The following is a 26,332-nucleotide window of genomic DNA, read 5'->3' on the forward strand; positions in this document are numbered from 1 at the left end:
GAGTGCAATATTTTTGGATTGTAGTCATCTAAATGAAGTGCAAAGGGAAATTTTTAAATGATGGAGTGCAATTGGTATGGGTGGTGTGCAACTAGTCTGACCCTTTATATCTCAAATGGGATTTGAGCCTATATGGATCCAATCCATTAAGTATTGGATCTGTTCCAGATTTGAGCCGATTCGTCCCAAATCAACACATCGATAGTCCTAGTTTCAGTAAGGACTAAGCAACATAATAATGTAGCACATGGATTAGGCAAACAGACCATGTTATGTGGTTGGTAGGAAAATTGAAGTATAAAAACTAATTATTTGTTTAAGCATATAAGACTGAATTGTCCGCGTCCAATTGTGAACATAAAATCAAATTCTAACAGAAAATCGACCGATGTTAACGTAAAACACTTGAACTATTCTCATTTTGCTAGCAAATTTGCGTTTTTTTTATCTTGTGAATTTTCCAACCATACAAACAGATCCTAAAGTCTCTTAAAATTATGTAAAAACATGTTTTTTTTTTCAAAGACATAAAGATGACAAGGTTCTTAGCTAAAGCACCCAACTTTTCTTTTTTTCTTTCTTAGATTGCACCTTATATTGAGGAGAGAGGAATAAATTCTTGAGCAATGATGATCACATAACAAAGAAGAAAGAATAGAAAAAAAAAAAAAAAAAAGGAAAACTTTTTTTCAAAAAAACTTTGTTTTAGTTCTTTCAAGCTATAAACAGTTCATCTGGATCTACCCCAAGAAAACAAAAAGTAGTTCATTTGGAGTAAAGGGACCGAAAAAGAGTGCTCCTTTGAAGATTTGTGGTTGCTTTTAAATTTTTTAAGTTATTCTCTTCTTGGGTTGATTGCAGCTTTGAAATTCCTTCCATTAGAATAAAGTGGGTGAAGCCAACTAAGGACCACAAAGGGAGATGCCATTATTAATATTCTATGTGCATTTTTATATTAAGGTTATGATCTCGTTAGTAAAAATATAGTTTATTAATAGTAGAGTAATTTTGTTAAATTTGGATGAAAATTACACTAGTTTAATATAGATTGATTAAGTGTACACTTTACTAACCAATAAGTGTTAGACACAAATCCTCATCATTGGCCACACAAAGATTTATTCTCACTTACCTGGTATGTGTGGTTTGTGGAGCATTACTTAGTCCCAGGTGATTTGGGTGAGATATAGTACTCTAAGGTTGTGTTTGGATTGAGAGAAATGGAGAGAAGAGAGACTCAATTTCTCTCCACTTTATTTGAATTGACAAGAGAGAACTTTGGACAACTTTGCAATTTTAAAATATCTTAAAGAAAATCTAAGGGAAGAGTTGAAACTATAAAATATTTTAAAAGGGTTTCTCTCCACTTTTGGAGAGAAAGAAAACTAACATTTTTTTCTCTCCTCTTCTCTCCCCCACTTAACAATCCAAACAAGAGAATGGAGAGAAACTCATTTATTTCTCCTCTTCTCTTCATTTCTCTCAATCCAAACATGACATAAGAGGCCAGTTGTCTTGCCTCTACTGGTCATTCCTATGGGTCCGGAATCACGTCATAATTTTTTTTCTTTAAAAGTGTACATTGTACTCTTGAGCACAACTCAATCAAATTCAACTATTCTTAATTTCTAAGAATTAATTTCTAATAATTCATAGACATCTATTTGATTTGTCGAAAGGAACAGATTAGTTAAATTTATGATTCTAAAAGTTCAATTTTAACAAAGATATATCGAATCACTTCTAATTCCAAAACCAATTTATTTCAATCAGTTAATTAATTCAAGAAAAACCCAAAAGAAAGAATAATCCAAGTAATCTTTGATAATCTAAGGTATGAAAAAAATTATTGAACAAAAGAATCAAGTGATGGGGACCAATTAAAGAAAGAAAGAAAAAAGCTATGATAAAGACATCAATTTCAAACTTTTGATAGAGTTGTTCATAAACAAAAGAATGTTTGGCCATCATTCGATTCGATTCGATAAACTTTCACCGATGATTATTATTTTCTTTTTTACATATAATTAATGTATAGAAATCATCAATCAATCAATATGTTTTCAAGTGTGTAGATTCATTAATAAGAGGTTAAGATACATTGGTTTTTACAATATTGTTTTTAAAACAAATTACATGGAGACTGGGGACCATGTGCATGTGCCCATGTTATGGCACAACTAAGATAAATTATGGTAGATTGAAACTTCACTAATTCATGCACAGTGGATGATGCTAAGGTTAGAACTTCTCTGTCATCTTTTTTTTGCTTTTCCATCTCTTTCATCCTTCTATGAAATTTTTTTTCTTCCTCTGCTGCCACCATCTTATCTCTATGTACTCTCTTTCAACCTTATCTTGATAAGATCTCAACAGGTTGAATTAATAGAAATATAAACTAAAGGAATTAAGGGGGGCAAAAAATAAAAGTGTTTCAATTACTCTCCTCAATTTTCCAATTATTTTCGAACACGTTGGGTTACTCATAAAGTAGAAGTTGAGTGGTTACATAGTCACAAAATTCTCCGAATTAAGTGTTGGTCAAGTGGCAAATTGACAAATCATGCAACTATCCATCAATTCATCATGAAATTCCAAATTTTAGATTTTTCAATAAACATCAAGAAGAGGATAGGATTTAAAGATAAGTTACAGATGACAGGATTGGGTAAGAAGCCTAATAAAATATTTTGTATTACAAAACGTTTCCGAATTGAACCCCCCACCAAATAATTACCAAATCCAAACTTCGTAATTATGGAAACCAAAGTCCAATTTGAATTGACCAGTTATTCCCAAACTGGTTCTAGATCAATTTAATATTGAAATGGACAGTTATGATACTATCCTGATGGGTCAAATACATAAAAATAGAATAAAATCAAGAGTAAAAGAAAGAATTCAACCAAATCGAGATGTTTTGATCTTGAAAGCTCACTAAGACAATTTCTTTAACCATCAAAGATATTTATATAAAATTATATCCTTAATAGAAAGTAAGATAATAGGTAAAAGACTGAAAAACATGAGATAATAGATTTGTGTCAATGTCAAATAGTTTGGATTCCTTTTCTCTTCTTTTGGTTACAAAGGGTAGTTTCTAGTTGAGTTAATATGCTGCAAAAGAAATTTTAGAGGAAATACATTTAGCAAATAAATTTTCATGAGAAACCTTTTCTCACAAAGGGCATAAAATAAATTTTTTTTTTTTTAAACAAAAAGCAACCAACCCTCTTTGACAATTTTTCTATACGCAAACAAACACCAAAGGGCATTTTCCAGGGAAATCCTTTTTGTTGGGATTATCTTTCAAAAAAGTTGATTTCATAAAAAAACATTTACTTCATGATCATAAGTTTATGTTGAGCATGATTTACTTAAATTACTAAGCATTTATTGTGAGTTCCTAGCATCAGTCATTGAGTAACCATATATCAACTGCTATGTGCCTATAACATGTTAATCTATAACAATTCAAATCTTGAAACATAATATGAAAATAAAAGACATGAAAATACTATTAGTTGAATAATTGATACTAATTTGGAGAGGGAGGAAAAGATATTGATTGCTGGCTACTTGGCACTATATATCATAGCAATCTTTTGAAACCATTGAACCCAAAAGACATTTCCAAATTTAATTTGATCCATAACAAAGAAATGGACCAAACATCCTTTAGATATGGAGATAACAGACATTAAAATTTAAAAAAAAAGGCATAAACAAAAAAGTTAACTAGTAACCATGTTTTGATTAAGAAGCTTGCATCTTGGATATCTCTTCTAGTAGAAACTTTGATTCAGCCACAAAATCAAGAGGAGCCAGAGCTCTAACAGTGATTCTCTGCCTTTTCTCATTCATGTACTCATTTTGTGTGACGCTAACTCGTAACAAATGAGGGACCCATGTAGCTTCCTTCAGTTTCAGTTGAAATGAATTATCATCCCCATCCTATAAGGAAAAAAAGTGAGAAGAGGACCCAAAAATGAGAAGATTGCATATTTTAACATTATCTTACTTTCAAAACTTCAATCCATTAATAAAGAAGATTTTAGATCAATATGAGATACCAAACAGAATAGAAACAAAAACCAAGCCAAGCAATCAAACCAAGCCAGAACATTCAAAAGATAAAATTGAATTTTTGGAACATTTTGTTCTAGGCTTGCAAATAACCATACTATAGGGTAGTTAATTACCTGAGTTTTGATCCTATCAAGCTCATCAGCAGAGCACCCAACTATTTTCTCTGCATGTTCATTGAAAGCAGAAAGCCACGCTTCACCACTTGGATCAGAAGCCTTCACTATCATTATATATCTGAAAATAAACAAAGAAAGAGTCACTTTGTTATCAAGTGTACGTATTCAGGACGGTCATTGATATGGTGTTGTTTTAATTGCCAAACCTTAAATTGCATTCATCGTCATTCTTCTGGCACCCTTCACACCAATACCCCGATCCAACAGCTTCTGTTACTTTCTTGTTGCATAGCTTACAAGCCCGGTACCACATTGTCTGATCGGGTTTGATGTAACTTATATACACTTTTAGGCTGAAAAATTCAGGCTGGCCAAAAGAAAACATGTCAACTATGCCATAACAAAATACTCAACTTGCCTCAAAAGTCAAAAAACTCAACAAAATTATTTACAAGCCAACAGAACTTTTATTTGTCCCTTGAAGAACTGATGATGCAATACCTTTTCCTCACCCAAGGATGGGTTACTGGTAATATGTGAAAGCAAGACTCTATCAGAATACATAGATCTTCCTCCACTCTTGGATGAAGTGGAGATCATGCCAGAGCCAACAGAATCCATTGAGGTACCTTTACCTTCAGAATTATACCTGTTACACAGGAATTTTTAACACGGAATACTAGACATATAAAACATCAAACAAAGTGCAATGCAGGCTTATACCAGGATCTAAGCTTCTTTGATTCAGGAATGTCTGGATTCACCAAAACAGTGCTCTTGCTTAGAGATGACAGAGATACTCCTACATATATGTGAGAATAAATCATGAAATGGGTTCATTTTATTATTGAGACAAGCCAGAATACCTTCATACACAACTAAGAAATATTGGAGTTACCTTGGAAATCTCCGACTTTAAGAGATTTAATTGCAACAATAGGAGAAGTTTCCACCATGTCCAGCAACTCTTGCCCTATGTTGGTTGCATGATCGTTCCACAAGGATACTACAACTGTCTTCTTTCTGCAATTTAATTTAAGCCTCCAAATTCTCATATAGGGAACCAATCAAAATAAGCAACTAATAACAATATCAAGATATCTGCTTACGATTCATCAGCAATGGTAATATCACGCTTCGGGATAGTGTCATTGTTAATCTTCCTTCGAATGCTCAAAGTAGGAGAAACACTCTGAACAACCCCGATTATATCTGACAATATAATCCAAAAAAAAAAAACCCTATTTTAGATTGCAAAGAAACCAAAAAGAAACGAAGTTTACATGAGATTTGGGAGTGTTGACTTTACCTACAAGCTCCCTCCCACTAACATAAGAACCCAATTGATCAATTTGGACAAAATTGAACTTTGTTTCAGGAATGAAAGTTCCTTCTCCAGTTACCTCCTCAACTTCAGAATTTTCATTTAAGGTCATTTCATAATCATTTTGGACAGTTTTATATTGCTTGTTTGCCACTTTCAGAGTCCCTCTAGATATGTAATAAACCTTCCCCATTTCAAACTTATTGTAGAACTTGTTCGCAGCTTCATTGAACATAGTTGCTTGTATTTGTGTGCCCTGCATTAAAGTGATAAATTTATTGTAACAACCAACTTATTCACTAAAAGGACATGGTTTACATACGAACAAAATGTAGAAATACAAACAAGGTTTAAAATCTCATCTCGATAAAATGTTTTGATCAAAAGAAAAAAATGATACAATATCAATCAAAACATTCCCAAAACATTCAATGTTTTGGGGTCAATGTTTTGTGTTGGTTTCAACCAATAGCAATACATATAGGCCAATACAATTCAATATTTTGAACCATGATAGCAACAAGAACAAGAAAAGATTGCTTACATCTTGATCCGTTAATTCTACATTAAAGACATGACCTTCTCCTCTAGCATTCTTGTAGGTCCTTAAATTGCCTTTGCTTGTGAGACGGACTTTTATGGTCCAATTTCCCTGGTAAGGGTTCAAGGAAACAAGAGGATGAACTCTTCTTGTCATGGCCATTCGTGAAGAAGGAGCCATACTGTCATAATAAAAGGAGTAAAGGATAAATACCAATAAGATATTTTTAAACGCATATCAAGTATAACACAACAGACACATTGCATATATCAAAATTAACTACTTGAACATGGGTTTCCAATCAATCAAGAAAAAAAGAAAACAATGCTATCTAGACCAAAACATTGTAATACATTCTGAAATATTAAATATCTCGGAATTAATGTTTCATATCAATCCTGGCCAGTAAATTTAGATATTTTGAACCATGGTGAACACAAATACTACCATTTACAAGATGGAAGTGAAGAAACTCACTTTCCATGCTGTTCATGCAGAATTTGGGCAGCAGATTTAGTAACAATTTCTTGCTTTGGCTTCAATGTAATTCCTGTTTCCTTTGTAACTATGTCTTGCTCCGGTTTCAATATAATTCCTGTTTCCTGCTTTGGTATCAATGCAATTTCAGATTCTTCCTTTTTAGTTTCACTTCCAACCTCCATTTCAAGTACAGGAGAGACCACCACACATTTGGTCACAATTAGACACCTGGAAGGTTCAAACCAATTGAGGCAACAAGGAAACGAATATGAACTAGTACAAAGAATTTGTGATGAAATATATGAATGTGGTCTTACTTTTCAAGTGTCTTTGGAATGACGTTGAGAGTGTAACCAAGAATTCGGATGAGCCCAAGATTCTGAAGATTTCCCAAATTAATCTCAGATGAAAAATTGGATGGAAGCGTGGCTTGACCTTCATGTTCCCATCACTAGCTGTAAATCTGCAAATAGAGAAAGGAGAGATAGTGGTATTAAGAAAAACCCAATAAAATTTAGAAAATCAAAGACAAACAATGAGATATTCTCTGTCTATGGTGATGATCCGCCGCAGATTGTTGGTGCCAGCAAAACTAGGGTTGATTTACAGAGAAATTAAAGAAACACGTTGCACAAGCAAAGGTAAATCTGCTTAGATTTGAGATGACAAGCAGAATGAATCACTTATAACCCAAAATTATAACTTAAACACACAACACAACACACAAAATTAAAAATCACTAGCTGTAAATCTTCCAATAGTGAATAGAGAGGAGATGGTGAAAATCCATTAATATTTAGGAAATTTAAGACACAAACAATGAGAAATTCTATGTTTATGGTGATGATCCGCTACAGTTCGTTAGTGCCAGCAAAACTAGGGTTGATTTACAGACAAATTTTAGATACCCATTACGTAAACAAGGGTAAATCTACTTAGATTTGAGATGAGAAACAGAACGAATCACTAAAAACCTAAAATTACGGCTTTAAAAAAAAGAGTAAAACTGAAGAAACCCCAAGAAAATACAGCATTATAAACAACTTTCAGCGGGATATAACAGAGAAAAATGATTTCATTCTCATGGAATTAAGATTTAAAAAAAAAAACCTTAAAATCAACAAATATAAGAAACCCATAAACAGATTAACCAATAAATGCGAAGGTCGTGAAAGATAAAACTCACGTAAATCTGTTGCCAACCGGTTTGAGATCGACAACTTGAACAACAAGTTCAGGGCTTTCAGAGCTAGAATCAGGAGAAGGGTTTGCGAGTATTGTCGAAATTGCATTTTGGTGATGGATTTCTCCATTTTCTGTTGTTCCTTTCGATTTTGGGGGGAATTTTACAAAGATCGAAAGACCAAGATGAGAAAGATAGATGGAGAAGAAGTAAATATTAGAGACAAGAAGAGATTACAGCGAGATCCCTTTTGTATTTAAAGCCTTTTGGCGCCAAATGTTTTTCGAAAATTTCTCGAGTCTTAACATTGAAATTTTGAATTCGCGGGGTTTTTTATTTGGACTTTACGAAGACCCGCGGATTGCTTGAATAGTGGGTTGTTATGGTGTTCACCGTACCACCGAAGTGTGGTAGATTATAACTCATAAATTAGGCCACGCCCCTTGTTAGCAATCTTCCTTTTAATTTTTTTTAATAAAAGTATTATTGTCTGACTTATTGAACTATTTTGAATAATTCATAGATTTTAAATTTGAAAAAGAATAAAATGCGTTTTTTTACAATTTTTGCGACTTTTTATAAAACTCGATGGAAAAAAAAAAATACTACCATAACTTGTTGTATGTTGCAAAGTTTAAACTTGTAAGTTGCGATATCTAATACAAGTTGACTTTGAAGCAATGATGCTTCAAAATTTTAGAGGAATTCATCTTTTTACGTGACAAATGTCACTTTTATATTTTTTTTAAATAATGGTATGGCCCTTTACATTTATTTGAGATTACACCTTAAATTTTTAAATTAATAGTTTGACCTTTGACTTTGATCTTCTTTTAAAAATTAATGTAGAAATAACCATAATTTCCTCATTATCACCACCATCATTATTACTATTACCATTAACATCACCAATTTCATCATCACCATCACTATCATATGGCCGAATGTTTGGTTTTTGAATTTTTTAAATTAAATGGATAATATATGTATGAAGCATATGCTGCATATTTTCCATTTATTGAATTTTTTGCCAAATTTTAAACCGGATTGCTGCAATTCAAAATTGAATAGAACTCGAATTTTTGTCGTATTCTAAATTGTTAATAAGGGTGGGACTTGGGAACATAGTCATAAATTCTCTGGATTTTTTCAAAAAATTGTAAAATTCTCTGAACTAAGGGTAAGTTGATGAATTTGGCGAACTGTCAAATTAATCGATGATCCTTTGACTTTGGTCTTCTTTTAAAAATCAATGGAGAAATAACCTCAATGTCCTCATTATCATCACCATCATCATTACTATTATCATTAAAATCACCAATTTCATCATCACCATCACTATCGTATGGTCGAATGTTTGGTTTTTGAATTTTTTAAATTAAATGGATAATATATGTATGAAGTATCTACTGCATATTTTCCATTTATTGAATTTTTTGCCAAATTTTAGATCAAAATGTTGCAATCCAAAATCAAATAGAACTTGATTTTTGTCGTATTCTAAATTGTTAATAAGGGTGGGACTTGGGAGCATATTCATAAATTCTCTGGATTTTTTCAAAAAATTGTAAAATTCTCTGAACTAAGGGTAAGTTGATGAATTTGGCGAACTGTCAAATTAATCGACGATCCCTCAAGTAATCATGGAATATGATAACATTTTTACCTTTTTCTTTCAAAATATTACTTTTTTTTTCAACTTACAAACATCAAGAAGAAGATAGGATTATATAGAGATTGAAGAGGGAAGGTTTTGGTAACAAATCCGATAAAATATTTTGTATAAAGTCCAAAATTTTTACGAAACTTTCTCGAATTTTATATTAATTAACTGAATTGAAACCTCACCGAATAATTACCAAATCGAAACTTTGTTAATATGCTTGGGTGTGGGAGGGGAGTGGTGCTTAGAAAAATTTCTCTCATTGGGGTTGGGCAATAGTTTTTTTATTTGTTTTGTGGATGGTGTAGCATAGGCCCATTCAATCAGAGGATTAGGCTTGGGCTTGCAATGGACATCATGGGCCGGCTCAATTATCTTAAACATTCAAGGGTCATAATACATTTTTTTTTAATCTAAATATATAAGAGATGAATAATTAAGACCATCTGATTGAATTACAAAATAGATGATAAATTGCATCTCTTTTCAATTGTGGATCCTATAAACCACTTTAAATGATGAGAACTTCTCATCCACATATTATTATATAGATTATATTTTATATCTTTTAGTCTGCTATTCGAAGTTAGTTTAGGCCCAAAAATTGTTTTTGTTTGTTGTCATCTTGGAAAAATTACTTGTTTAAAGAATTTGTTTTGATGAAGCTTGTCTCAGTAAATTAAATTATTGGAGAAATATGATATTTTCAGGATCATTTCAAATCATTTTTTTGTTGTTTCTTTAGATATAAGTATAAATTTTAATGAATCTTTGCGATATATTTCATTTATTTACTATTATAATTGGAGAAAGCGAAGTAAGTGTGGGGGTCAACACCAATTTTTTCGAAGACAAAACTTTGTGTACAGAACACATTGTAAATCTGATTGATTAACACATTGTGCATCGAAGAACTCATGATCCTGCCACCAAAACCTAAGGTTGATGATATTTTTCTTTCTTGTTGGGGGTGAGAGAGAGGTTTTTGGAATGAGATTGAAGATGAGGGTATTTTGATATTTTTTGTTAATTATTAATAGAAGAAGGTGTGCAAGTGATGTGTAAAAATAGATGAAAGATCTCAAATATTTACTAAAGAGTCTTGATAATATGATTCGTCAGGTGACATCTTTAATCGTCTCCCTGACGTGGACAAATTTGGGAATTGTAGACTTGCACGTCTTGGGATATATATATATTTTTTTAATGGGAGAGTGTAATCGTGTATCCCGAGGCATACAAATCTATGGTTCTGTAACATTAAAGACTCGATTGAGTATGCCACTTGATGAGTCATATTATCACGACTCGTTTACTAAAATGTGGAGTGGCACCTTTAAATTTATCATTTTTTGGGTTGGGTAAACAAGGCGTTTGTGATTGGTTGATCGTGAAAGTGAAGGTAGGTTTAATGGGATTTGATCCTAAGTTGTAGGTCAACAACCCTCAAACCCTTACCAACTTAGCGAAATTGGCTTCTTTCGTCATTAATCATTTGTCTACGAACATAAAAATAAATAAAATTGAGGCATGGCCTATTGATGGATGCTCGAGGTCCATATGATTACGGAGAATTCATTTTCAAGAAAATAATAGTTCTAAAAAAACATGATAAATTTTAAATTTGACCATTTTGATTGCACCTCAGAACAAATCCAACGCAAATAAGCATATATCTATGGAGAGTCATTTTGCCTATTCAAGAGGTTGTCACTCTAAAAACCCACTCTCCTATTTTGTCTCTCCTACTTTATCTCTTTTCAAAATATTTTAAATTAAAGAGCCTCAGCTAAAGTTTGTCCGAGTGCTCTCGAAGTGCTATAGCTCTATAAAATGACAATTGAGAGAAGATTCAAAGCCTAAACCCCAATGTGTTGGAGTTGCTCTAAAAAAATGTTAAAAGTGATAAATGCCTTTTAGTTTCGAGGGTAGGGGGGTTGTGAGAGAATAACATTAGTGGACAAATCGGAAAATCATTTCCCTCCAAATAGGGTGGGAAAGAACAAAATTGTTTGGGTAGAAATTTAAATTTCAGAGAAATTATGCAATTATTTAACTGAAAACCACTTTTTTAAATTTTTAGGAAAAAAAAAAACCCTTATTCAAATAAATCATTGTATTGGAATCTAATTTTGTACGTAAAATCGAATGATGACAAGCGATTTGTTGAATTTTTACTGCAATCAAAAGGGTAATAATTTCTTAAAGGTATTTTTCGTATTTATTGATTTATTTGTGGTGTGGAAAAGAGACTCACGCCACATGGAAATGTCATAACTCTCTGTGTTTTTTCAGATTCAAGAAGATGCAAGTCACCTGCAAGAATGCCCTCTTTCTAATCGTGTCTGAACAGATTCTCTCCATGAAGATCTCACCATTTCACCTCAAAATCCAATATTTCGCCCAAATTATTTCAATAGGTATCTCTCCTTCTGGGTTTCCCTAGTTCTTTTTATTTTTACATGAAGATCAGTCTATGATTTTTTATTTCTCTTCATTAGATGCATCTACTGAGCAGAAATTAATTGAATTATTGTCTTGGGTTTGGTTATCTTTGTGAATTCTAAGTGAATTTTAATTAATTTATTTTTTGTAAGATTTATTTAGTTTATATAAATTGTATTCTTAAATGGGGGGAAAAATTGGGTTTTCTTTATTGCCTCATTAGACTAGTGATTGATGTTTTTTTTTTCCCTATTTGATGCATCTTCTGAGATGAGATTGATTTTGAATTATGGTGTTGGGAGTCTCTTCAAATTCTTTATGAACTCTGATTGTTTAATTTAGTGGCTGGATATAGATAGTTGAAATAATTTGGCATAATCATGTAATGGATGATGGGTTATGAATTTTTTTAAAATTTTTAAAATTAGCATTAAATGGTTAGGGTTTATGGTGTTACCATTAGCACCCTTATCATTGAAATATTGGTTCCAGTTCATTTTTGACCTGGTATGGATCATTCAATTAGTTAAATAAAAATTTATTACATTTCCAACAAATTTCCCCTATTAAACTATCTGTAGATTTGTATTTAGGATTCGCTGACCACCATTTGAAACCACCAATTAAACTTCTTGATGCGAAGCATTTGATTTTAGATGGAATTGAATGGAAGAACAGCATTCATTCAGCTTATCCCAAATTTCCAAAACGGCTTTGTTGGAACATAATTTGGTTAGCTGAGGGTATAGAGTTTTAGTTGCCGTTAGGTTATCTATTGAGCGAAATTGATTAATTTCTGCATTGTAGTTGAGCATTTGGTACAAGGGTGTGGTTTAGGATTAACCCTTTCAATCTTGAATTTTAATATTTTGAACTCACGGATGTTCCAGAAGATCACTTAATTACCAATTTTTTTTTTTTTGGGGGTCTGTTGTTTTTGAATTTTCCAGGCGAGTAATGATCACGAGAGTTAAATTGAACAATTTGCTTCTCAACATACTCCAACAAGTCGACACGTCAGAATTCTGGCTTGGGGCAGGTTGTACTAATGTTGAAGATTGGGTCGTTGAAATATCTGGAGACAAATTCAAGAAAGATAAGATCTAATGGAAGAATTGCGAGTTCCATTTCTTTCCCCTGAACTTACCGAGCCCTCCTCTTCTCATGCTGCAAGAATTGACATAAATGGGCCTGGAAATCATCTCAACCAGGGATTTGGTTTTTCGAACCTAAAGAAAAGAGGCCTTGGAAGTCGTTCTTGGATACGGATTGATCAGGATGGGGATTCAAAAGTTTTAGAACTTGATAAGGCCACCTTAATGAGACATTGTTCCCTGCCTCCCAGAGATCTTCGGCTTTTGGATCCAATGTTCATTTATCCTTCTACAATATTAGGCAGGGAGATGGCAATTGTGGTCAGTCTTGAACAGATAAGGTGTATAATTACAGCCGACGAGGTTATTCTGATGAATTCCTTGGATGGTAGTGTTATGCAATATGAATCAGAACTATGCAAGCGCCTTCAGACTAGCAAAGATCAAAGTGGTAATTATACTTGCTTTCTCTTTATTTATTTCATGTGTGTGTTGTTGGGGGGGGGGGGGTCAAAATATTATAAAAGCAAGATCTTTGGATGGCACAATATGCTAGAATGAGATGATTTACTTATCATAGCCACTTGTTTGGGTATTTTTAAGTCTTTCAATAGTTTGTATATTTTCTGGATTAAGATGGAATTGAATGGTGAAATAGTATTTATGTTTTGGACCCAAATATTTGGGATAAGGCATGGATGCTATTTATAATAATATGTAGAAATTTTAATCTTCTTGTACATATTAACCATTTAAATCTTATTTACAACGAGTTGCTTACTTTTCAGACTAATTCTCTAGAGCAATGGTTGACCTACTTCTAACTCAAATCAGGGGATAATAGTTGACCTATTGACTGTAATGTTCTGCATTGAGACTCTTGCAAAACAATGTTCTTGTTTCCTGTTGTGTCATTGGCTCTTTGATAAATGTCATAATTTTCTTATTTGTTTTTTTTTATACAAAATACATATTGTAAATTTTAACAAATCTATGTAAAAGTTTGTGACTATTACAAGTTCGAACAATACATGATGTACATCTGGCAAAAAAATTAAACTTGCTTGAACCTAAAAATTAATGCATGTTATATTGATTGTGATGTGTGTATCTGGACACATTTATTTGATTTTATAAAATTAAGGGTGTACATCCGTTTTTCCACCTGTAGCCATATCTGGGTATCTAGTTGTATTTGAGATTGTTTATAAATGTTAAGGGTTGTTGGTCAACCAAAAGCCCTTTGAAACTTCATTTTAGTCTAAACATAAGAAACAATGAAAAGACCATCCTCCACTATTATAGATAGAAACCAAATTTGTACGATTTTAATTATCACTTTTTGTTTCATAACAAGTGAATATTCTCTTACTACAATCTAACATAGCATTGTTGTTAGAGTTTCTATTTGTTAAAACTGAGCTCTGCCTGAAAAGCTTACAGCTTGTACTGATTCAACTCAGATGACCTGCCTTTCGAATTCAGGGCACTAGAGCTGGCTTTGGAACTCACATGCATGTCTCTTGATGCTCAGGTATGTGAGTCTACCCTGATGGGTTTGCTTTCCCGACAACTACCTATTTCTTCTTAGTCCATACCCAAGATGGGTCACGTAGTTTCACTGTTGAAAACACATTTTTCCTAATAAATGCAAAAATATTCCATTTTGTGAAAATGTGAAATATGTTTCGTTTCTAGAGAACTCAATTTGTGCTGTTTATATTTTTTTGATAAGTATTTTTTGAAAATTTTTTATAAGTAATTTGTGCTGTTTATATGTAACTTATGATTCATGTTGATCCATATTTAGGTCGAATATTAATTTTTGTTCTTTTATCATTGTTTTGCTATGAACCGTTTTGAGGTTCTTAAATTTCATCGGAATATCTTCTAAGCTTATGAGATAGTGAGAGTGGATATGAACACACACTAGAATTAATAGAAAATGTGGCTTTCGACAAATTGAATGGAGGATCAAGATTTGTTAAACCGACCCAAAATGTTTAGGACAGGACTTTGATGATTATGATAATGTTTTTTTAAGCTTATGAGATAATTGAAAGGATGGGCTGTTGGGGATGGGTTGGTCTGTCTCGGGCCCGACTTCTGTTTTAAATTTATTGCTACACTTAATGATAGTAATTCCTAATGTGTTTACATTTGCTTTAAGTCATATCTTTATTGGTACCGGTTGTAAATTACCGTCTCTGAGCCAGTGTGAGGAAAGATGCGCACACATTTGATAGATCCCACTTGTGCAGAAAACAGTCCAAGAAAGGGATGCAGGAAGTGGTACCCAAACTTTTTTTTATGGGTAAGCTAGACTTGAACCCATGACCTCAAAGTTGATTTTGCAATGTGTCAAATCAACTGTGCTATGAGTCTAAGCCCAAAAATTATTACTAAAAAGAGGGAGGAGTGCAACACGAGGACTTCCCAGGAGGTCTATGCAGCAAAGTCGGACTGTATGGGAAAAATCAAGATGAACGGGTAGGAAATGGAAAGAGAAACACGTGGGGAGATGAAAACTGGGTGTCTTTGTTTGAGGCAACATAGTTTAATTGGCATGTTTTTCATTTAGCTCTATTAGGCTTGAATGGGAATCTGGATTCATTTTGCCATCCCCAAAAAGTTGAGATAAGGCATTGTAGATGATGATAGTCCAAGTAGATCCAATTTTGAATGTTTGAACACCATAAATGGTTGATTCCATAGCCTTTCCATTACGATTTTTTTGTTTTGGTTTATCAGGTAAAAGAACTGAAATTGGAGATACATCCAATTTTGGATGAATTAGCATCATCAATTAGCACCCTCAACCTTGAACGTGTCCGTAGATTTAAAGGTCAGCTCCTTGGATTAACTCGACGAGTTCAGAAGGTTTACTACTCGACCACCTGTCAGCTTCCACAAATTTTCCTCTCAGCTACCTCTTGTTTAGTTGTTTTGCCCTCATTCTGACTATTTAAATGGCTTTTCAGGTCCGTGACGAAATAGAACAGCTCATGGACGACGATGGAGACATGGCTGAGATGTACCTGACAGAAAAGAAAGAGAGAATGGAGACTTATTCGATGACCAATCAATATTTCCAACCTATTTCATTTGAATCTGGGTTGTTTTCGAAATCTGCACCAGTTTCACCTGTGGGTTCAATAGCTGGGGGTCCGAAACTGGAAAGGTCTTCCAGTAGTATTTTATCGTCAAGCAAACATGGAAGCTTAGTGAGTTCATCTGGTAATGGGTACAACATCGAAAAGCTCGAAATGTTGCTGGAGGCATATTTTGTTGTCATTGACAATACCCTTAGCGAATTGTTATCAGTAAGAGATGATGTTCTACATTGAAACTTTATCTTCTTGTGAAGCAACCCTCAATACTTTTGAAGATTTTTAATTTCATTGTTGGTGTTGCAGCTTAAAGAGTACATAGATGACACTGAAGATCTCATCAACATTAAACTGGTGAAAAAACTTGACAAAAAACTTGGATTTTTTTTGTCATCACTAAAGCACTATTTTTTTTTTCTTACATTTTTATTTTGGTCTAAACAGGGAAATATTCAAAATCAGCTAATACAGTTTGAGGTGCTTCTCACAGCGGCCACCTTTGTAGCTACGATCTTTGCGGTTGTAACTGGAGTATTTGGAATGAACTTCGAACCTGAAATTTTCAATTATTCATCTGCCTTCAACTGGGTTTTGATTATAACTGGGGTAGCCTGTGTGGTTATATTCATATCTTTCTTGTTGTATTTCAAGCACAAGAGAATTCTTCCATTTTGAAATCTGAACAGATCCCCTAGTAAATCGAATTCCAGGAGTCTTATGGAGTACACATTTTACGGAGGATTTCACCGATAACTTGGCATGCATCATGAGTGTTTGTCTGGTACATTAAAATGGATTACTTGCTCAAACTTTACGACTTGGCCGAGAGGGAGTTCCACCAGACTGCAGGTTTGTTGGGTTAACTATTTTCTACTTTAGTTTGATTTATGTATTTGGGACATTTGAGCTGCAGAAATATGGAAAACTCCATGACAAATTTCTTGTTCTTTCTCCTCTATTCGCAGTTCTATGCTTCCTTGTCGAAGATTGGAGAATTCCAGTGAATGGCAGATGGAGTATCATCACCTTTGACCTTTTCCTCCATCAATTGGCGCAGAAGTTACGATGGGTTCTCCTTTTGCACTTAGTAGGTTCACCAAAGATCTCATTAAGAAGAGGGATAGTAGATGTATTTGCTAATGTCCAGAGGTCTGTTTATTGGAGCTCAACTATTCTTTGATGTTCATACCATTAATTTATATATGGTTAATTTTCTTGTGATAATGGTTGGAAAATATATGATTCATATTTTCACTGTATTAATCCTCTAAATCACCTTATTTAATATTTTAAATTATAAAAAGCTCTTTACAATATATTAAATGGTAAAATATAATATAAAATAAGATCAGATATTTGAAAATTTTAAAATAATTATACAAAATTTAGTTATGGATAGATCTTCATTTTTGTAAGAGAAAAGGCTAGTAGCCCTACTTGGAATGGATTGCCACATTGGTAATCCAACCTCACAACCCTCTAAATTTCATGGTATAAATTAGACTGGAAAAAAAAAAAAAACTTTCTTATGCTTGACTCAAAGTTCTTAAAATTTTGTGTTGGCATTGAATCATGTCTTTGGATGTCACATGGACTTGTGTTCATAGATAATTAGAGGTAAGGAAAGTCTCTTTTTTAATTCATGTGGGTTGCACATGCCACCTACATGGAGCACTAAAAACAATAGAAGTGTTCTTTTTTAATGATCCCTGACCACCATTTCAATTGGTGAGATCAATTGTTGTTCGAATTGTCCAGATGGACAATTTAAATCATTTGACATTAACATTTGTTCAATCCTTCGAGATCAACATTTTACAATCATTGAGAACGAACTTTAGAGTTAGGGATGAAACTTGGTCTGGTTTAAACGTATAATCAAACCAAAGTGATAGCTTTGAGCTGGTATGATTAGGATTGGAACAAGTTGTGGTTCTGTTCTGGGTAAAGAAAATGTAGATCCGATGAATTTGGTTTAGTTCTCGATTCAAGGCTTGCATAGAACCAAACCAAACCCTTATAAAATATGTAAATGTATATTAATTTACAATGAATTAGATCATGAAGGATGAATGATATTTTTGTCGGGCTTATTGCTCAGTAGTTAGGAGATAGATTAATGACTTACTATATGAAATATTTCATGCTTATTATTATTTTTTCACAAAAATATATGTTGCTTCCACGCATGCTTATAGGATATTAGCAATTGATAGAACCAAACCAAAATCAAACCAAACCGAATTTCATTTGGTTTGGATTGATTAGTAGAATCAACCTAGGTTGATTTGGTTCAATTTGGTCTTAAATTGAATCAAACTAGACCAACTTGCACCTCCTAATTGGGAGAATCTATGTAATAAAACACAAGGGTGGGTCCTACTTTAATTATAGTTTTGTTGGGCTATGAAAATCCCACTTCAGCTAGAGTGGAATGGGTTCACACTACCTCACATTTTTGCCTTTTCACATATCCCTCTAAATTTTATTGTCTTTCCTCTCTTCTCCCATGTTTAATGATATCCTTTAAATTTTATTATATTTTCTCTTTTTCAATAATACCCTTATAATTTTATTAAATTTACAAATCTATTATTTTTTTGATAATAAAGCACGACAAACTCTAGGGTGAGACTTATTCTATTTACAATTTTGTGTGGGTATGATCACCTCATTTTCTCTTGTGGGTACATTTTTCTTTAAAATCCATAACATCCCAACTGCTAATTTGTTGGGGAGCCTCAAATCATGGATTGAGGCTAGTACTTAAGAAAAAATGTATATTTTTAACCGTACTACAGAGTTCTTACAATTTCAACAATGTAGAGAAGTCCATTGATTTCCTTGAGTATACACACTTGTAACTTAGAGAAAAAGCAACCCCACGGGATAGGTCTAGTGGCATACGGAGCCTTGATAAGCTCCTCAAGAAGGATAGGTCAAGTGTTCAAAATCCCACCAAATAATGAATTTCTTGGGACCACCCTCCAGGGTCTACTTGACCCTTGACTCAACTTGTTTCACGTAAGACTTTTCAAAGGGGCAACGATAATATAAAAAAAAAGAAGAAGAAAAAAAACCATTTAAGAAACATTTTTCTGGTTAACTTAGTAAGATTTTAAGCCTTACTAAGGGTCATTTTGCTCAAATAGATTGCCAAATCAGCAATCCAACACCACAACGCTCTAAGTTTCTCCGAAAAACTCAAATAAAAAAAAAATATATAGAAAAGCTTTTGTCTGAACTTGATCAAAGGTTTTGAAAATGAGTTGTGCTGGAGTGACTCCAAGCTAGAACCTCATACCGCACTTCTTGACATGAAAGTGGATTCCTACCATAGATGCTTCACACTCGTATCTCGATGAAAAACATCTATGGTTCCCATACACTTTCACATCATGAAGTACGATAAGAGGTTCCAGTCTAAGGTCACTTCAGCATTATTCTTTGAAAATTGTCGGCTACCAAACTTCCACATAACTCCCAAACTTAAAATTGAAATTCAATGATGGAAACGAAAATTTTTGAATTTTTTTTTATATTTTAAAGTTCATACAATTTTATCCTCATGGACCATTGCATCAGCATCAGATCATGTTTTTGGATGCCACAAAGTGAGTCTAAGAATCCTTAGTGAGGGTGAAATCCTTACTAAGTTAGTAAGACTAACCGGACTCTATTCTAATTTTTCCCTCAAATCAACCATCCAAGCTTTGGAATAAGATGATGACAATGTTGATGGCAATATTGATGAGGGCATTGAGGTCACACTTTAAGGGTGATAATCATGACGATGATCCCTCGAATCAACCATCTTCAGGCTTTGGACTAAGATGATGATGACGACAATGTCAATGATGATGATGATGATGAGAGCATTGAGGTCACACTTTAAGGGTGATAATCATGATGTTGATGGTGGTGATGACAATGATGAGGGCTCATTGAGGTTATTTTTAATGGTGATGATGATAACAATGGAAAGGATGATGATGATGGTATTGAGGTCAGTTTTCATTGGTTTATAAGAAAAGACCAAGGTCAAGGGGGTCATGTCATCACTCTAAAAATGTAAGGAGGTATATCAATTTTTTACAAAATCTTAAGGAACATGTCGTTGACAAGGAACACATGTGATTAGAAGCAGGGAAGTAACGACCACGCTCCTAGTAGCAGTCCTTTATCTAATTAATTCCATCGGTTAAACACTAATAACTAATTGGACAAATGGTTTGGGTTTTGATCGGGTCAACAACTCTGCATATCTATTAATTTAAACTTGATTTGAATCTCTCAACCTGACTTTTTGTTATTTTTGTGATATAAGAAAACTAAATAGAAAAATAATGTGAAATAAAGTAACAAAAAAATAAAAATTCAAAAGGATAATGAATTTGACGGTTTTAAAGTGACTATTTCCAATTAGTCACTTTAAACCTGCAAAATTGTCACTTTATATGTGTAAAATAGTCACTTTGAAAACCTATGAATTCATTATAGTTCGCCTTTTGGTAAAAAACCAATGAACATTGAGCCAGAATCATAAGTTTGTCAAACGTTGATCACTTTTTCGTAAATATCCTAAGCAAATATAAGTGATTCTGCCATTCTTCTTATATATGTGTCTTAAGAAAGTTGATCCCTAAAACTTTTTAAAGTGATGAAATGGATCCAAGACTAGTGTGAGTAAAGAAACAAACAGTTGAGGGAATCGAGTAGAAGAGAAAAATAAAGGTGAAGGGTCCACACGGTTCATGAATTCATTCATCGCTGTCATAAAGAAAATGTAACATTCAATACTTGCCCACTTGAATTAATCTATCCCCACAGCCTTAACTTGATCAAGATGTTGAAAATGGACAAATATTGAATACTCAAAATTTAAAATTAAAATTCAATGCCGGAAAAAAATGGATTGGCCCCAAAATTAATTAGAGCAATAATAACAAGGTTACCTATACCCATACCCATACTCATTTTAGTGGTTATTGGTAGCAATTATGAGTATTCATGGGGTATTTACTACAATCTTGCTACTTATAATTGGTACCCATAAATTTTTTTAATTCAAATCTAATTTAATTTTTTTTGAAATTGACTTATTTTTAACATATCCACCTGAACTTTTTCCCTAAAAAAAAAAGATAGGTAACCTAGTGGGCGTGCCTATTTTGAGTATCGAAAATGTTAAGATCAAAAAAATGGTGAGGGATAGGTCTTGTGTTGGAGACATCATTTTTGGACTCTACAACCCAAAACAACAATTGGAAGGGGATGGGTAGAAGGATGGGTACCACGTTGGAGTTACCCTTATACCATCGATGAGTATGTTTTGAACCTAACCTGACCAAACCCAACCAACAGAAAGAATGGTGAGTGATCAAGTCAGATGTAGATTGTGGTATATTGGGTTGGATTCGGATAGGGCTAACAATGGGTTAGGTGCGGGTTGGATGAAGCTATTTTTACCCACTTAAATTAAGGATATCCATATCTGACTATTTATCTACTTTTTCAAACTATACACATATCCCATTTCTACCCAAAATTCAAGTGGATTTATATACCTTATTGTGAAGATTATGAAAAAACCTTAATTTGGTGTCATACATATATTTTTTGTGAATTTACTGTATTAACCTCGGATAAATGGATATTCAGATTAGATAGGAAGCATATCCATATCCGACTTAAAAAATATTCGTAAAAAATAATTGCGGATAAATTTACTAAAAATTCTTAACTGGATAAAAAAATTGTATATATACCTGAATAACTTGGGTAGGATTGTAAGCAGATATTGTCCGACCTATTACCAGCCCTAAATTTGGATCATTGGTGGCAAAAGTGTTGGAATAATGTGGGATTTATCCTAATGTTTGAATGAAAGTGAAAGAAAAGTAAGAGCAAAAGTAAAAGTAAAAGTAAGAATTGAGTGATTTGTTTGTAAGTTGTAGTGTAAAATTTTTGTCCTACATTGAATATAAACAACTAAAGAGTGCAACTCAATGAGTTACAATTCGTGACTGTTCTAAGAGACTCAAGTAAAGTCAACTCATGATTGTTCTATGAGACACAAATGGTATCTCAACTCTACAGACATGTGTGTATGTTCAAACAGTCACAACCCAAACTCTACAGACATGTGTGTCTGTTCGAAAAGTCACAACTCTTTTCAATAGTCTTGGTGATTGTCCAGAGAGACATTTCTAATTCTATAAATTCTCATGTGCTCCTTCCTTTGCATTTATTCAATTTTCGAGTTATTACTTGTATAGTGCCCTTCTATTTTCAGGAGATTTTTTTTCATGGGCCATTGAGAGTACAATTCACAGTACAAGTTCATTTGTACGTGTACACTAGGAGTGTTGCCTTGTACATGTGTGAAGTGTTGTATCTTGGTAGACAGACGTTCAAAGACTATTATCACATCACATGGCGAAATCTGTCTTAAAGCTATTGTGTTCAATACAAGTCTCATTCATTTTAACATTAAGATACTATTTTTACGGTATTAATAAATGTGATCATTCATCTTTTGATAATTAAAATGAACAGTTAGCCGGAATTGTAAATAACTCATTTTCAACTCACGAAATTGTAATTCACCCTATTTGTTTTTCTTGAGCCAATCGTCGGAAACATAGCCTCTTCAAACTCTAGTACAATTTTTTTTTTTTACTTTGGCGGGCTGCACGTACTAACCATCGTGGCCTTTTACAACAATTAAGTATAACCACTTTATGTGGAGGAGCATATTGAGATTCGAAGGTGTGACCATGTGGAGCAAATCCAATACAATCTATTTTGGCATGTGTAAGAATCGTAGATTTTTTCCCTTGGGCTACACAACTACACATGTTTTATGGGGATGTGCAATTGTGTATCCTAAGGGAAAAAATCTACGATTTTTTTACGTACCATGTTAGTGAGTTTTGAGTTAGTTCGTCAGAGTCGAGTTATACAATCATTACACATCTATTTTTTATAAAAGGATAATGTTGAAGTAACATTAAAATGTACATCATGGAGGACATTTTCAGACGTGGATGTGTGTTAGAACCATATATGTTTTCATTGAGAACTCACTCGTTTCTTGATGAAAAACATCTATGGTTTTGACACACATCCATGTCAGAAAATGTCCTACACGTTGTACATTTCAATGTTACTCCACCATGATTCTTTATAAAATAGTTGGTTCTTTTTAAGGTCCATGGATTTTCGTCGAGCATACACTCTTAACATAGAGAAAAAGCAACCCCAAGGGCAGTAGCGGAACTAGTTAGGAGCTGGTGGGGGCAGTTGTCCCCAGAGAACTTTGAGACACCCCTATATTTTCAACTAATTACATGCCCCATTTGTCCCCACTCCCTCACCTCTCTCCCCATTTGTCCCCACACCCTCAACTCCCTCCAATTTTTGCCCCCTCCCCTCTCCCTTTCTTCAATTTTTTGTTGATGACATTGCTTCTTGACCAGGCCTCCTCATATACTAATTGGAAATAACCTAAATATCTTTTTCTCCTTAAAATCATTCATCTTCAAGTTCTTCAACCATACAACTAACCATAGTTTGCCCCCACTACAAGAAAATCCTGGCTCCGCCCCTGCCCAAGGGGTTGGCCTCATGGCAAATTGAACCTTGATAAGCTCCTCAAGAAGGATAGGTCAAGTGTTTGAAACCCCACCAAGTAATGAATTTCTTGGGGCCACTCTCTAGGGTCTACTTGACCCTTGACTCAGCATGTTTCACGTAAGACTTTTTGAGTGGGTGGTGCATGTGATTAGTCTCACCCGAAGGGTGGGGATGATACTCATGATAATAAAAAAAAGTAGAAGAGAAAAAACATTTTAAGAAACATTTCCTCATTAACTTAGTAAGATTTTAAGCCTTAATAATCGTCGTTTTATTCAAATAGATTGCCACATCAGCAATCCAACACCTCAATGCTCTAAGTTTCTTTGCAAAACTCAGATAAAAAAAAATCAGAAAAAACTTTTGTTTGAACTTGATCAAAAGTTTTGAAAATAAGTCGTGCTGGAGTGACCTCAAGCTGTAACCTCATACTGCACTTCTTGACATGAAAGTGGATTCCTACCATAGATGCTTTTTCACTCGTATCTCGATGAAATCATCTATGGTTGCCATATACTTTCACTTCAAGAAGTGCGATATGAGGTTCCAGTCCGAGGTCACTTCAGCATTATTCTTTGAAAATTGGCGGCTACCGAACTTTCACATAACTCCCAAACTTAAAATTGAAATTCAATGATGAAAAATAAAATTTTTGGATTTTTTTTCTCTTTATTGTTCATACAATTTTGTCCTTTGAACCCTGTTGCATCGGATCATGGTTTTGGATGCCACAAAGTGAGCCCAAGAATCATGTTTTTGGTTAGGTTAGGTTGAAAACATACTCCTCGATGGTATAAGAGCAACTCCAACGTAGTACCCATCCTTCTATCCATCCCGTTCCAATTGTTGTTTTGGGTTGTAGAGTCCAAAAATGATGTTTCCAACACAAGACCCATCTCTCACCATTTTTTTTTATCTTAACATTTTCGATACCCAAAATAGGTATGCCCACTTAGTTATCCATATTTTTTTTGATGGAAAAAGTTTAGGGGATATGTTAAAAATAAGCCAATTTCAAAAGTTTTAAATCAGATTTGAATTAAAAAATTTATGGGTACTAATTATGGGTAGCCAAATTGTACTGCATACCTCATGAATACTCATAATTACTACCAATAACCACTAAACTAATTGCTCTAATTAATTTTGGGGCTATTGAATTTGAAATTTAAATTTTGGGAATTCGGTATTTGTTCGTTTTCAACGTCTTGATCAAGTTAAGACTGTGGGGATGGATTAATTCAAGTGGGTAAAATATCTCAAATAATATTCGAAATCTTGACGTTGGGGACTCAATTATCGATGGAGGGATCCCCCACCTATTGAATGTTGCATTTACTTTCTGACAGCGATGAATGAATTCATGAACTGTACCTTTCTTTTTCTCTTATTATTGAGTCCCTCAACTGTTTGTTTCTCTTATATTTGCTAGGGATATTTAAGAAAAATTGATCAATTTTTGACAAATTTACAATTCGAAGTCAGTGTTCATTTTAATTACTAAAAGGTGAATTATAACAAATTTAAAGATTTTTAAAGTGACTTTTTCACACGTATAAAAAGACAATTTTACAGGTTTAAAGTGACTTATTGAAAATAGTCACTTAAAAATCGTCAAATTCATTATCCTTATGAATTGTTTTTAATGAAAACACGGTCATTCACCTTTTGATAATTAAAATGAACAGTTAGCCAGAATCGTTCATTTTCAGCTAGTGAATTGGAAATTCAGCCTATTTGTTTTTCTTGAGCCAATCATCGGAAAACCGTAGATCGATTTCATTGTCTATCCCGAAGAAAAAGATCTATGATTTTATGCGCTTGCCACGTCAGCCGCATATTTTTAATGCAAAGCTTTATGACGACTTTCAGGTTGGACACTACGCTGATGTGGACGGTTGAGCGCAGTGTCCAAGAAAGTCAGTTTAGTCCTGAGTCTTTCAGAGAACCATTTAAAAGAAGACAAGCTGCCGCTGCTGCTGCTTCACGCTTGTAACAACTTCAATTGATTACTTGCAATTCGCTTCTTGTTTGTGAGTGAGAGGGATCATCATCTTCATAATAAGAATGGCAGAATCACTTATATCTGTTTTTCTTGAGCCAGCCAAGGGAAAACTATCCTCTTTAATCAGTGATGAGTTCCAATTGTTGTGTGGGGTGTTGAGGAAGATTTGGAAAAATTGTCCAGTTTGTTGTCAACAATTCGATGTGTGCTCCAAGACGCTGAGGAAAGGCAAGTTCACTCCGACCAGAACCAGGTCAGAGATTGGCTGAGAAAGCTTAAAGATGCCGCTTACGATGCTGACGACGTATTGGACGAGTTTGCGACTGAAGCTTTACGATCGAAAGTTGAAGGAGAAATTCAAACTACCAACTTTTCTTGTTTTCCAAGCTTTACGTATTGGACGGTACGCAATTTCTGCTTTTCTTGTTTTTGTTCAAATCCAGTTTTATTTCGACATGAGATAGCGCATAAGATAACAAGATTAATGAGAGATTTGATCGAATTGCGAAGCAAAGAAATGATCTCCATCTTCGTGAGGGAGATGGATTTAGGCCACTTGAAAAAAGACCGAGATTGGATACTGTCTCCTTGATAGATGAATCAGGTGTTTTTGGCAGAGAAAATGATAAGGAGAAGTTAATAAA

The 26,332-nt window shown here is 33.8% G+C and overlaps 2 protein-coding genes across 3 annotated transcripts; one reads left to right on the plus strand and one right to left on the minus strand.

The window, feature by feature from the left end:
* Positions 1-3,714: 3,714 nt before the first annotated feature.
* On the minus strand, positions 3,715-7,878 carry RPA70B (RPA70-kDa subunit B). The gene is given in 14 exon segments (XM_086448685.1): positions 3,715-3,954; positions 4,203-4,323; positions 4,412-4,572; positions 4,707-4,854; positions 4,929-5,007; positions 5,104-5,228; positions 5,315-5,417; positions 5,515-5,785; positions 6,074-6,251; positions 6,548-6,778; positions 6,868-6,979; positions 6,982-7,013; positions 7,737-7,845; positions 7,848-7,878. Coding segments are annotated over 14 exon segments (1,884 nt in total). The 5' UTR covers positions 7,864-7,878; the 3' UTR covers positions 3,715-3,756.
* A 3,690-nt stretch (positions 7,879-11,568) lies between these two features.
* Positions 11,569-17,291, plus strand: MGT3 (magnesium transporter 3). 2 transcript variants are annotated; one of them, XM_086448687.1, is made up of 9 exons: positions 11,569-11,587; positions 11,692-11,816; positions 12,792-13,386; positions 14,399-14,469; positions 15,687-15,815; positions 15,917-16,258; positions 16,352-16,399; positions 16,490-16,894; positions 17,011-17,291. In XM_086448687.1, the coding sequence occupies exons 3-8, from the start codon at positions 12,948-12,950 to the stop codon at positions 16,718-16,720; spliced, it is 1,260 nt and encodes a 419-aa protein (XP_086304813.1). In that variant the 5' UTR covers positions 11,569-11,587; positions 11,692-11,816; positions 12,792-12,947; the 3' UTR covers positions 16,721-16,894; positions 17,011-17,291. The 2 variants fall into 2 exon arrangements, with proteins under 2 accessions (XP_086304813.1, XP_086304812.1); XM_086448686.1 differs by lacking the exon at positions 11,569-11,587 and having other exon boundaries at positions 11,633-11,816.
* The last annotated feature ends 9,041 nt before the right edge of the window (positions 17,292-26,332 follow it).

This window comes from Akebia trifoliata, chromosome 7 (assembly GCF_017979445.1).
Source record: "Akebia trifoliata isolate Shusen 1 chromosome 7, ASM1797944v1, whole genome shotgun sequence".
NCBI classification, from domain to species: domain Eukaryota; kingdom Viridiplantae; phylum Streptophyta; class Magnoliopsida; order Ranunculales; family Lardizabalaceae; genus Akebia; species Akebia trifoliata.